General features: G+C 42.7%; 1 protein-coding gene across 1 annotated transcript in view; it reads left to right on the top strand.

Moving 5' to 3' along the window:
* The first annotated feature begins 10,368 nt into the window (after window positions 1–10,368).
* The window catches only part of SECISBP2L (SECIS binding protein 2 like), a 38,985-nt gene continuing 36,352 nt past the window's right edge, over window positions 10,369–13,001 (top strand). Inside the window, 1 exon segment of the mRNA XM_033168055.1 lies at window positions 10,369–10,629. Coding sequence (XP_033023946.1) covers window positions 10,606–10,629 — 24 coding nt within the window. The 5' untranslated portion in view covers window positions 10,369–10,605.

Genomic DNA, 13,001 nt, shown 5'->3' with positions numbered 1-13,001 from the left:
CTCCCTGCCTAAGCTACCTTGCAGGCTGGTTTCAAGGATAAACTGAGGAGGGGAGTACCATGTGTGTACTAGGAGATACTTAAATGAGTGGGAATACATCATAAACCTTTATGTCAAACTCTCCTCCCTCAAAATCTGTATAGCTGCTGGAAACTGTTGCACAGCCACAACAGAATCAGTGAATCCTTTCTATGCCCCAGGAGGGTCTTTGAGATGTTTTGGAGCCCCACCATAGCCCTCATTCTCATTTTTCATGCATGCAATAGTCTGATAAAGGATGTGTGTATGGATTAGACAATATCTCTTTCTTCTCTTGTCCAGCAGGATAGGAGTGTATTCCCTGTATTCCTTGTCCAGCAGGATAGGACTGTTGAGTAGCCAGTTCATGCTGGTGCTTTCTTCAGGAATAGATTGTGGTGAAGAAATTATTTATGGGATGTGGTGCAGTTGGTGTAAATACATAAGAAGTGTATTGCTGGATCTGACCAAAGGTTAATCTTATCTAGCATTCTATTTCCAACATACCAGCCAGCTGCATTTGTAATCTGAGTACAATGGTGACTTTGTCACACGTGAACATTACCCAATCCATTCTGTTTTGACACTATACCATAGAAACAGACTCTAATGGGGAAACATGCACGTGAATGGGTTATTTCAGACCAGTTTCTCCATGCTGTACTAGAATCACCATTTAAATTTCCTCAGAGTGCTCTAGAACAATACTATGTTGGGGACCTTGTAGAAAACTGAAACAGCAGTTCTGAAATCCTAATATAGGAGGACTAGAATAAATCAGTACAGGTGAGATCTGCTGATTTTCTGGGGCATCAACAGTTGCTGCAAGGTGTTGGATGTTGATATCTGGCATAGTTCCAGTGCACACTCTTATCTTCTCCCATATAAGTGAAGAGTTTCCTATGGAGAAAGGTACAGTAAAGTGCTCCACTTTGGGACACATTGAAGCAAGTACAAAAACCGTTTTCTGTTCTAGTCATGGAGAGGGGTGTGGGCAGTTCCTACCTTATTCAGGATCCTGAACAAGGGGGTACAGTGTGCCCACAAACAGATCCACAGCACCCTCTAAGGCTCCTTGCAATGTAAAAGCCATCCAGCGGTGCAGTTATGCAGTTTTAGATTCTGGATTTAATGACTTCGTACACATAGATACTTCTTTACCCTAGCATTGGCATTTGAGATTTATATTGTCAGGATCCACTCTATTCTTCTGATGGTTTTTGAAAACTGACTTTAATGTTGTATTTTATATTGTTGTAACCCTTCACAGGGATCTTTTTGTGGTCAAGGGCAGGCAGGAAATCCAATAAATAATAACAGATGAAAATATGAGTTACTTTGCCTAGTCCAAACTGTGTCAAGACATCCCTGTTGCATTTGGGGAACCCTCCTGCTCATTCAGCCGACTGGGACTCTGGATTCTGCCCTGACAGCACCACTGAAGCCCTCCTCTGTGCACACAATCTGCCCATCATAGTGACAGACATTTTGCTGCCATATAATAAAACAGAACTAGAAAGCACTACCCAGATTAGCTCTGAAGAACTGCATTGTTAACAAAGCCTGAATAACAGCCTTTACAAAAAAAGAAGAAGTGACCTTTATGTGGGCATGTATTGCTGAAGCATAAACGAACTGTACAATGGCCATTTTCATTGTAGCAATACATTTATTTTAAATACGATCAAGCAAATATCTTAAGAAAAATGTCACAGGCTATAACTTGACAGTCGGCACCATTTGGAGTAGGATTCATAACAAGCTGAACTGCATTCCAGATTTACAATCCTGATGGCCATTACAAAGAAGGCAGTTGTTTCAGGTCCTGCTTGTAGTGGGCATTTTTCACTGGATTCTCTGGGCAGACGGGTTCTCCCACATTTCTCAGAAGAAGAGCAGTGACTGGGTTTTTAAATAAGTTGTTTCTCAACAGAAGTACAACATGCACAAACATATGTGTTGCATGCCACTGCAATCACAAAGCAGTGCGAGATTCCAGGCGTCCCTATTGGAAATGAGGCACAGCAGAGACTGTGGTGTCTTTAGGATATATGGTTTATTTATACATATATACAACTGAGCCTATGATGGAGGGGTTCACAGCATTAACTCCCATAGCAGCAGCCTTGCATTCAAGCAGAAATCAGCCATAGCTCACTCTCCATCTTTTCAGCCTGCAGCTTCCCCCTGTAGGTCACATCACAGTAAACTTGCTCTCAAACTCAAGCTTGTTCTTCTAATTATCAAAAGCTGGAGGATGGGACCCACTCTTTCGTTTTCTGGCACAGACCCCTTTTGCTCTCTTATTAGCTTTTTACCCAGCTGATCACCTCAATGAAAGAAGGTAGCCTAGTTTATATTTTAACCCTGCTGAATGTAGGGATTAGAAGGCTTGATCAGATTTTAACACCCACTCATAAACTATATTACAAAGAACTGAAAGGTGGATTAGAGAGGGATTTAGTTGTTTACTTTCAAAAGTTATGAAACCTTTACACACTTTTTATCTTCTTGATGACATCTTACCCTCCTGGATTTATTAATGAATCATGAAACTCTCCTTTTAAATTGCAGGGTTTTAAGCACGCTTCATCTGATCTGTATAAAACCATATTTTGGATACACTCCTTTATTGCAGATGCTGGAAATGATATGAAGGGGCAAACATTAAAATTATTGTAGCATCATAGCTGATGGGGGGGGGGGAACTGTAAGCCCCTCCCCTTAATCTCCTAATTCAGCCTTCTGACAGCACAGAAAATGTTTAAGATTGCAGGCCTAACTACTAGGAAGTACATACTATTGGGGGAAGTGACATGAGTAAATGTATTTGGGATTGAGCTGTGTGACACACATGCCCTTGGCTTCAATAGTTTCTAAAATAAATACAAAACCCTATTGGGCAGAATGCTGATTTGTATTAACAATAAAAGATGAAATAGACATTGGTAACAATGATCAAACATTAAACTAAATACTGAAGAAGAGGCTCAAAGGCTACTTTACTTCATTTATCCACACGTTTATTTCCACTTTCAGCTGCCAACAGGAAGAATTCTGCTTTCTCTTGTTCTAATCTTCCTTAGCCCCCTGCCAAACCCAGAGGTAGTGTGGTGCTGTTCAGCCCAGCCTGACATCACTATGATACTTCCACAGATCTCAACAATATGTTTAGATATATCTCTCTCTGTTGTAGATTTGATCTTGAGATTTGGGTCCAATTGAACACAGAAAATGTGCAATGCACTATGTCTGGTTGCATTATCAATTTGCAGCCCCGCTTAAACTGTCCCTGTTCAGTTTGCAGATGATAGTTTTCAGAAACGTTGCAGTGATACGTTGCTGTGGTATATATGTCACTTCCCCTTATCCTGCCATGGGCTCTGGTCAAACAGGTTTGAAGCACTGCAAAATGAACTAGACCTGTGTTAGACTTTGAAAATCTCAAAGGAAGGTGCCCGAGTCTGGGGCTTCACTGCAGACTGATCCTATGCTATAAGTTCAATGAAAGTTGTCCCAAGTAAGCACTTAGGACTAGAGCAGGCATAGGCAACCTTCGGCCCTCCAGATGTTTTGGACTACAATTCCCATCATCCCTGACCACTGGTCCTGTTAGCTAGGGATGATGGGAACTGTAGTCCAAAACATCTGGAGGGCTGAAGGTTGCCTATGTCTGGACTAGAGCCTCAGCTAGCTTGTTGTTTGGCTAAATTAAGAAAATGTTCATGCAGCCCTATCCTATGCATGGTTACTTGAAGGTAAATCCCACTGTGATCAGTGGGGTTTATTCCCAGGAAGTGTGCACAAATTACAGCTTCACTGTTTGACAGAAAGCTACCTCTAAGTTAAAACTGATTGTTTATTTTCTCATTTGTGCAGAAACAGGGAACCCGTTATCCTTCAAATGTTGTGGACTCCAACTCCCATCAACCTAAGGTAGCACAGTTAAACCATCAGGGATGATGGGAACAGTAGTCCAGCAACATGGAGGACCACAAGATCCCCACTCCTGCACTAGTGGATATGGGAACAACTATTCTCTCTCTTTTTTCTTGACACTGATAATTATTATAAAGTTATTGACATGGCCCACTTTGTGCAACTTGGTCAGGCTTTAGTCTGTTGCCACTAAGGAAAAAATATTTTTGTCCACCTAGTTCTCATGGTTGCATGTGGAATAGCACCCTAGGTTGGTTTTATTTGGTCTTGCTTTAATGACTGATCTGACCTGGGGTGGGGGTGTTAAGGTATGGGGGTTATCTCTTTCCTTCTGCGTTTTCCCTTCATTGGGTCCTTGGTTCTGTGAAAACAGCAAAACTATTTTAAAAATAGAGAGACCTTCAAAAGGCAACTGGGTCCTTCTTCTGGACGTCTGATCACCAGCAGTGTTTTCCTAGTGAGGAAGGGAAATGCAACCACTGTGAATTTCACAGTTGTGTTGCAAGCATAATGAATTATTAAGTATGAACTTGCATCCAAATCAAGTAAGGTCATCTCACAATCCTATTGACGTGAGACTATCTCATCTCAAAAAATAACGAACATACATATGTGTGCAATAACAACACTCCTACATGTTTCTTAAGAAGTAACCCTACTGTCTTCAATGAGGCTAATTAACTTGCAAGCAAAGTTAATTAAATTGTACAATACTTGAATAGGCAGTAACTTCATGTCTCCATGTGCTGTATTTAGAATACCACACACATGCGCATGCGCGCGCGCACACACACACACACACACACTTCTATTTTACATTTTAGTGTATTCATTTAAACAACCTTCAATCAATGACTTCCCTTCTTCTCTTTCCACGGTTCAATTTACATACCATAAACCCCTGCATATTTTACATAAACCATTCAGTATTCCATTATTACATCCATCAAAGCTTATCTACACCGTTGAATTATCTAATGCTGCCAGCGTTTTTAAATGTATACAATTTTCACCCATATATTCAATAAACATTTTCCAATCTTTTTTAAACGTATGTTCTGTTCTCTTATTCTATATGTTAAATCTGCAAGCTGCACATATTCCTTCAGTTTAGGTTGCCATTCTTCTTTAGTTGGGGACCGTGCTCGTTTTCCATTTTGGGGCTAATAAAACATGGGCTGTTGTAGTGGCATATATAAATAATCTTTTTTTACACCTTGGAATTTCCATCTGAATTATCCCCAACAAAAAGGAATCGGGTTTTATGGGAAAGGTACTTTTAAACATTTTTTTTCAATTCATTATAAATTATTTCCCAGGACTCTTTTATCCTTTCAAAAGTCCACCAGATATGATAAAACATAACCTCAGTCTCATTTTATCTCCAGCACTTATCTGAGTCAGACTTATACATTTTAGCAAGTCTAAAAATTTCAGATAGTTCCCCTTCAAAGACTAACCTGCTATGAACTTCAAATCAATCTTTCAAAGTTTTTCCCAGAGATTCAAATCTATATTATGTCCTTTATCTACTGTCCCATTGTGTTTAGCATTGCAAGCAAAGTTAATTAAATTGCACAATACTTGAATAGGCAGTCACTCCATGTGCTGTATTTAGAACACCAGCTTTTTCCAGCTGTAGTTATGCCAACAGAACTGAACCAATGAACTGCCATAAGGAAATGATCACAGATAGTAAAGGGTATTTCTGCAATAACACTCCTTCCTTCTGGTATGGCAATTTGACTTCATGGTGTAGATCAGCCTTCCCCAACAATGTGTCTTGCAGTGTTTTGGACCACAATTCTTACCATACTTCACTAATGGCCACACTGACTGGGGCTGATGGGAACTGTAGTCCAAAACATTGGGGAGACACCAGGTTGGGGGAAGATAGTATAGATTCACATTAGAAGTGCTTTCTACACTTTAACAAGTGTTCAGTGCCAGGTTTGGGGAGGCCCTTAGACAACGTGCTCTCAGTCTAAACCAGCATCAGCACCTGGCACCTTGGGGAAGCTGTCAAGATATCAGTGCCTTGTCAGGGCCCCCTGCTGATGCCCATCCTGTCCTGTCCTGCCCCCCCCCCTTTTTCTGGCTCAGCACTCTAAGCAGTGATAAACAACTGGATCTAGCAACCCTTTCAACTTTCCACAATGCCCCCAATCCTGGCAACCCATCTAGTTCGGCATCCTTTTCACAGTGACCAACCAGATGTTTCTGGGAAGTCTGCAAGGACCTGAGCACAATAGCTTACAGGGGTCAGCAAACTTTTTCAGCAGGGGGCCGGTCCACTGTCCCTCAGACTTTGGGGGGGGGGCTGGATATATATATATATATATATATATATATATATATATATATATATATGGATGAACGAATTCCTATGCCCCACAAATAACCCAGAGATACATTTTAAATAAAAGTACACATTCTACTTATGTAAAACATGCTGATTCCCGGACCACCCACAGGCCAGATTTTGAAGGAGTTTGGACTGGATTCGGCCCCTGGGCCTTAGTTTGCCTACCCATGGCTTAATACGTACCACCTTCTGAGAGGGAGAACAAGATGCGTGGAGATTGCTACTCATTCTCATACCCCTCTCTCTCTGCTTGGGAAGGGAAGCAGTCACAAAGAGGGGGTGAAGGAAACTTCAGGGACTGACTATGCCCCCCATCCCGGGAATGGGCAGAAGTTTGTAACCAAAAATACAACACTCTGAAAGAGCTGGTGCGGTGTGTTGCTCAAAGTGAGAAAGTAAGCCCTTGCTTCAAATTTTGCCTGTCATTAATTCGAGGTGGCCTTAAGCAACCTTCTTTCTTTCAGCCTCTGCTCCTCTGGGCAACTGCTGCTGCTACCCCTGGTCTCCGAGCTGCTGCCCACCCCAAGAGAGGTGCTTCTAAGAAAATAAGAAGAACCCTCCTGGATCAGACCAAAGGCCTATCTAGTCCCACATTCTACTATCACATTGACCAACCTGATGTCTATGGGAAGCCCATGAGGATACAAGTGCAACAGCACAAGATGTAATAATTTATAAAAGAATGTTAAAATACTATACTGTATTATAAATTGTAACATTTAGGATTGTTAAACTAGTGCACTGTTAGTATGCAACCAGTGGGTTTTGGACTGCCTTGCACTAGTTCCCAAGGCAAAGAAAATACAGATATTTAAAATTTCAGACTTTATTTGTAATATATAGATTCTACCCAAAGTGACAATAAAAATAGAAAGTTTCGGTTGTATGTTCCAACATTAATCAGCAGCTAAGAAAAGCACTTTTACTAGCAGTGATGTTTTTCTAACTTGTTTTCCAAGTCTTCAATTGGTTGTGAATCATTGATCTAATAGAGAACATTCTGGTTTTAAAAGCATGGAAACCTGAGTTCAAATTCCAGCTTCAACAGATGGTTTTGACTATTCTTGTCTTCTTTAGTCTTGATTTCCCATCTGAAAAGTCTACTTATTTACAAGCATCCACAATCCATTTTTGTGGAAACATCTAAAGGTACGCAGTAAAATCAGCCTTTTTTTAAAAAAAAAGTGTGTTGGAAATAATGTTGCCTAGAACAACCAGTGGTTATATCTAGGTCAGCATGTAGCATCCTCCATTCTCTGTGTTAGCATTATCTATATAGGATTAAAATGCAACCTCTAATTGAGAGACATGATCAACAGGAGGTGACTCACTTATAATTGCTATGTATGTTCATGTATACTTCCAATGAAGTATTAGTCACTGTCACTAAACATGATATAAATTGATAGGCTGTTGGTTTTTCATGCAAAGCTTGATCACATATGTGACTCTCCTTTTGAATAACAAGCCCATTACTGAGAGTGACTTCAAATACCGGGTAAGTGATCTAGATCATCCCATACTGTACAAGCCTTGATCTTCATACAACCTGAAAAGATGTGTGTCTATAAACACAGGGTTTTGTTGTCTTGACCCCATGGCCCTGGGTGAACAACAGCAACCATTTTGATTAGAGTTGCCTCTGTTCAGATTTATCGCTGAAATTATTTAGTGTATTTGTCACATGAACTTCAATTAAACTTTCCTCCAGCATTAAGGAAGCATTTAGGTCATGGGTAGGCAAACTAAGGCCCAGGGGCTGGATCCAGCCCAATCTCCTTCTAAATCTGGCCCGCAGGACAGTCCGGGAATCAGCGTGTTTTTAAATGAGTAAAATGTGGCTTTTATTTAAAATGCATCTCTGGGTTATTTGTGGGGCCATAGAAATTCGTTCATTTCTCCCCCAAAATATAGTCCGGCCCCCCCACAAGGCCTGTGGGACAGTGGACCAGCTCCCCTGCTGAAAAAGTTTGCTGACCCCTGATTTAGGTAGAGAGATTTCTGGAGACAGACAAATGCAATAGGAGGAGGAGGATAGTAGTACAGTGGTACCTCTGGATACGCACACCTCTGGTTGCGTATCCTTCAGGTACACCACAGCAAAACCGGAAGTATTTTTCCGGGTTTTGCCCTGTGCGCATGTGCAGAAGCACTCTACTGTTCCACGCGCATGCGCAGAACAGGCACCTCCAGGTGTGAATTCCTTGGGATCCGACCGGAGCTCCAGAACACATCCCGTGCGCAACCGGAGGTACCACTGTAAATTATTTTGTAGGACTACAATGCTTTGTGACATTTTAGGATCCATGTGAAAACTGGAAAAAAAAATTATGACTCTAATGACCATTAGGAATGAATGACCCATTTGCCAACACCACATTTAATAGTTAAAATAACACTAGATACCATTATGGCTGCAATAACTTGTCCAATGGCATTGAACGTGAACGTATAAAACATTTAAAACTAGATAATCACTTGAATAAAGAATCTTACAGTGCAATACTATACACATCTACTCAGAAGTAAGCCCACTGAATTCAATGGGAATTACTCCAAGGAAACTAGGTATAGATTGCAGCCTTTTCGCTTCAGTAGAACTTACTTCCAAGCAGGCATGGCTAGGTCTGTGCTGTGAGTTAAGCAACTAATTACCGATTTTTCCGTGTATAAGACTAGGTTTTTTCCCCTAAAAAATAATTTCAAAAATTAGGGGGCGTCTTATACTCTGGGCCATCTCTCCCCATTTTCTAAATCTGAGTCCCCCCAAAATAGGAGGCGTCTTATACATGGGGGCGTCTTATAGACGGAAAAATAAGGAAAAAATAGGTATATGAACTTTGATCAATTAATCAATTTTTGTAATAATTATCTATACACAACTGGCATGAAGGGAAAACACTATTTATGGAAGAAACTGAGAAAGGGGTTAAAATTCAACCTCCTCCAAGTTTTCACAGAGATATTTTATAATAAAGTGGGTACCTCTGGTAACGTAGGCTACTTAATTTGTTCGGAGGTCTGTTTCTTAACCTGAAACTGTTCTTAAACCTGAAGCAACACTTTAGCTATGCACCTCCCGCTGCTGCTGTGCCATCAGAGCATGATTCTGTCTTATCCTGAAGCAAAGTTCTTAACCTGAAGCATTATTTCTGGGTTAGCAGAGTCTGTAACCTGAAGCGTATGTAACCCGAGGTACCACTGTACGGTATTAGGTTAAGTTCTGGTTAACTACAGTAACATATTTGGGGGATCATGTATACAAGTTCTTTTTTTTTGGTTCCGTTCTCTTTTCTACTATTTTTTTTTAATTCCTTTTGTGGTATGTCTCTCTTACTCTGCGCCCTTGTGACGATGTACTTTTAATTTTTCAATAAAGAATATAAAATAAGTTTCGCAGATATATGCATCAAAACTGAAAACATACATACACAAAGCAAGCCCTGACCACACCATCCTAAAACAAAACCCTGCAACCTTTATAATTAAAAAACACACACCTAAATAAATAATAAATTATTTATACTCCGCCCATCTGGCTGGGTTTCCCCAGCCACTCTCAACACTTTTTTTTTACTAGGCAGCGAGGGCTGCAATCTTATTACATACTCACCGGGCCTAATCCTATGTGTGGGCCTTACTCGTGAGCAAGCATGCATACAGGCTCACGGTACGTCGGGAGTGAACAGACCACAGCTCAAGGAAAGCTCGCACCCTGTCATGTAAGTAAAGCCCCACGGTGGGCTTCACTCCCACAGTGAGGAGCGCCTATTGACTGCAGGCAAAAGCATGACACACCTAGATAGATGGACATATAGATAAATAAACAAAAGCCTACGAAGAAGGCGCGGAGAGTTCACCGGCCCTCCCCCTGATGAACTCCAGCTGGGCTCCAAACGAGCCTTACAGGCCCGGCGTTGCTGGGCAACGGCGGAGAAGATGGGCGGGGGAGGGGGAGAGTTCCGAGCGCGGAGGAGGACGCTTTTAAACCAACGCTTTTAAGCGCAGCGTGGCTCCCGTCGGCTTCCGTCCCAGATGCTCCCCCCCCTCCACCCCTCCCCTCCGTCGCCTCCATCTCAAGCCGTCGCTAGTGGCGTAGCCGGGTCTTGTTCGGGAGCCGCGTCAGCCGCCGCGGAGTCGCCTGTGCTCGCCGCGCCGGGTGGTGAGCGGGAAGCCGGTCCGTGAGGGGAGGGGAGGGGAGAAAGAGAGAGCCATGGGGGAAGCGTCCCGCCGTCCCCGCTGAGAGAGGCGCCCGGGCCCGCTCTGCTCTGGCTGCTGGAGCCATGGACAAAGCCGTCGGCGGCCAGGTAGGGAGGAGTCCGGCAAAGGAGCCCGCCGTGCAGCGCCCGACCCCCGGCTGAGGGGTTGCTCGGCAACGGGGGGAGGGGTGCACCGCAGGGAGGGGGATTCACTACCCCCCCAATCCTGGGAGGAAGTCTATTGAGGCAGCTGTGCCTAGGGGTTAGTGGCTGGGGTGTGCCTAAGTAAGGAGGAGGGGGCGGCGGCTGAAATGGTGAGTGTAAAGGGGGTTAATAACGCCCCGGCCTTCTAAATCTCAGGCGTCTCCTGTGCTTTTGTTTTGGTTTTTTAACCTGGGCTTTTAACTTCGGGGGCGTTGCCCAAAGAACTCGTCTGCTGTGGAGGCGGCGTACAAATGCCACCGACACGTAAACAAGCCGAGAGGGTGCTTCGTGTCGCGGTAATAATAATAATGGGGGGAGGGGAGAGAGCGGCAGTGGGGGGGGGGAGTTATTGGGGCTTGAGCCCTAGACCCGGTCCCTGGCGCGGGTGAGATCGGGCCCGAGGGGAATTAGGCGAGGTTGCCAGGGCAGTGAGGGATTTAAAGGGATTTGTTGAAGCTCTGGGAGAAGGAGCTGTTTATACAATGCTCTCACTCTTGACATCCGTAGCGTGTTCTGTATAAGTTTTAATAAGCAAAGGATATAGATTGTTTCCCCCCCCCCGCAATCTAAATTCTGCAGCAAGGAATCTAAATTCTGAAGTAAGAAAGCAAAGGCAAAGCTAGTAGGCATTGAACATGGGCCACTGGGGTTATGGGGGGGGGGGGTGTTGAAGATTAAATCGCCAGCTATTGTTATCTGAATGGTGTTGGTTTCCGTAGCAGTACTGTAATACATTTAAAGCATGCTTCTGTATGGTATTGCGGTTAGTGTCGAACTGGGGCCTCTGAGACTTAGAGTTCAAAACCCCACTCGGCCATGAAGCTCCCTTTGTGACTTGGGGCCACTCACTCTCTCAGCCTAATTTACCTCACTGGGAATCTGTGAGGATAAAATGAGCTCTATGGATAGACATTTCAGGGGTTCAAGACACTTTTGCTATGCATTGTTTCAGTAACTCCTAAATCATTTCTGCACGACATTCCAGTATTTTTCTTATTGCAAAGTATTGGGGAGGCTGGCCAAGGATGGAAGAATATAGTGGCTTGTCTAATGCCACCTAGTGAATTTTGAACTGGGAACTTATTTTCCATGCTTTATCGGTGGGAGTGAAAGGATGATAATGCTGACAAATTAGCAAATTGCCAGTCTTGGCAGGAAAGACATGGGTTAGCAAATATAGTAGAACTTGGCTATAGACTTGCAATGCGAAAGGGAATGAGGTCAGAAGGAGGAACGGGACAGAAAGTGCATCTTTCCCCAGTTTTTTTGAGGCTAAAATCATTGTCAGTGACTGACTTGAGGATTGGATATCCTTCACCTCCTCCTCAAAGTAGACTTAATTTTCAATAAAGCTGGACTGCCATCAGCAGCGGGTATTTCTTCGCCTCACTCTTCACACACTCTCTTTCCAGTTTGAGGCAAGTCAGATGGCTTTTAGAGAGATTTGTCCCTGGGAGTTTCTGGTATTGCTTTTTAGAGGGCAAACTATTGTAACAAAATTTACATGTAAATGAAGCACCAACACACTTGATTAAAAGTGAAAGGCTTTGATTTTGAGTTGAGGGAGTGTCTACTTAAACCTTTCCTTATCAGCTGATTCTGATATCAATATTGTGCTTCTCTCCTCCAGCCCTTTTCCCCTTCAGGGTTCCAAAGCATAAACATATGTCTGGAATTCTTTGCAGGGAGAGCAGCTGGTAGAGTGGAAAAACAGTTGGAAGGAGAAGAGTTACCCTTGCTTAAAATTGCTGCCTCCCAAAGTTGTTTGGTTTAAAACACCACCACCACCTCCACCAGGGCTTCATTGCACACACTTACTTGTTTTGTTTGTAATGTTTAATTTGACCCATTGGTAGAGGTTAAACACACTGTGGATGCATTCAGACAGCTTTTAAAATTACGATATTGAAAAACATTTAGCCTTTGTAAGAACAACCTAGTTGCATTTTTAAGCTAGTAATCTGTACACAACCATAGTTCCCATTTCACTTGAACTAGGAAAATGAACTGGAAACCATGGTTAGAGATTTTCTAGTTTATCAGTCCATGCCATGAAGAGGCTTTCTAAGTGGGCAAGGTTTGTGCATATTGCAGCATATTTAGCCAAGATAAACTGAACCAGGCCACTGACTCTTGCAAGACGAGAGTTTAAACTTCTGTCCACAGAAGTTATCCCTTTATAAATTTGTCTGGCTAATATCAGTCTCTTCAATTTATTATCACTATCATTTTTTAATTACCTGCCCTTCACCTAAGGTCACAGGACAAGTTATAAA

The sequence above is a fragment of the Lacerta agilis genome, chromosome 13 (assembly GCF_009819535.1).
Source record: "Lacerta agilis isolate rLacAgi1 chromosome 13, rLacAgi1.pri, whole genome shotgun sequence".
In the NCBI taxonomy this organism is placed as follows: Eukaryota; Metazoa; Chordata; class Lepidosauria; order Squamata; family Lacertidae; genus Lacerta; species Lacerta agilis.
This window is presented reverse-complemented; position numbering and strand designations above follow the sequence as displayed.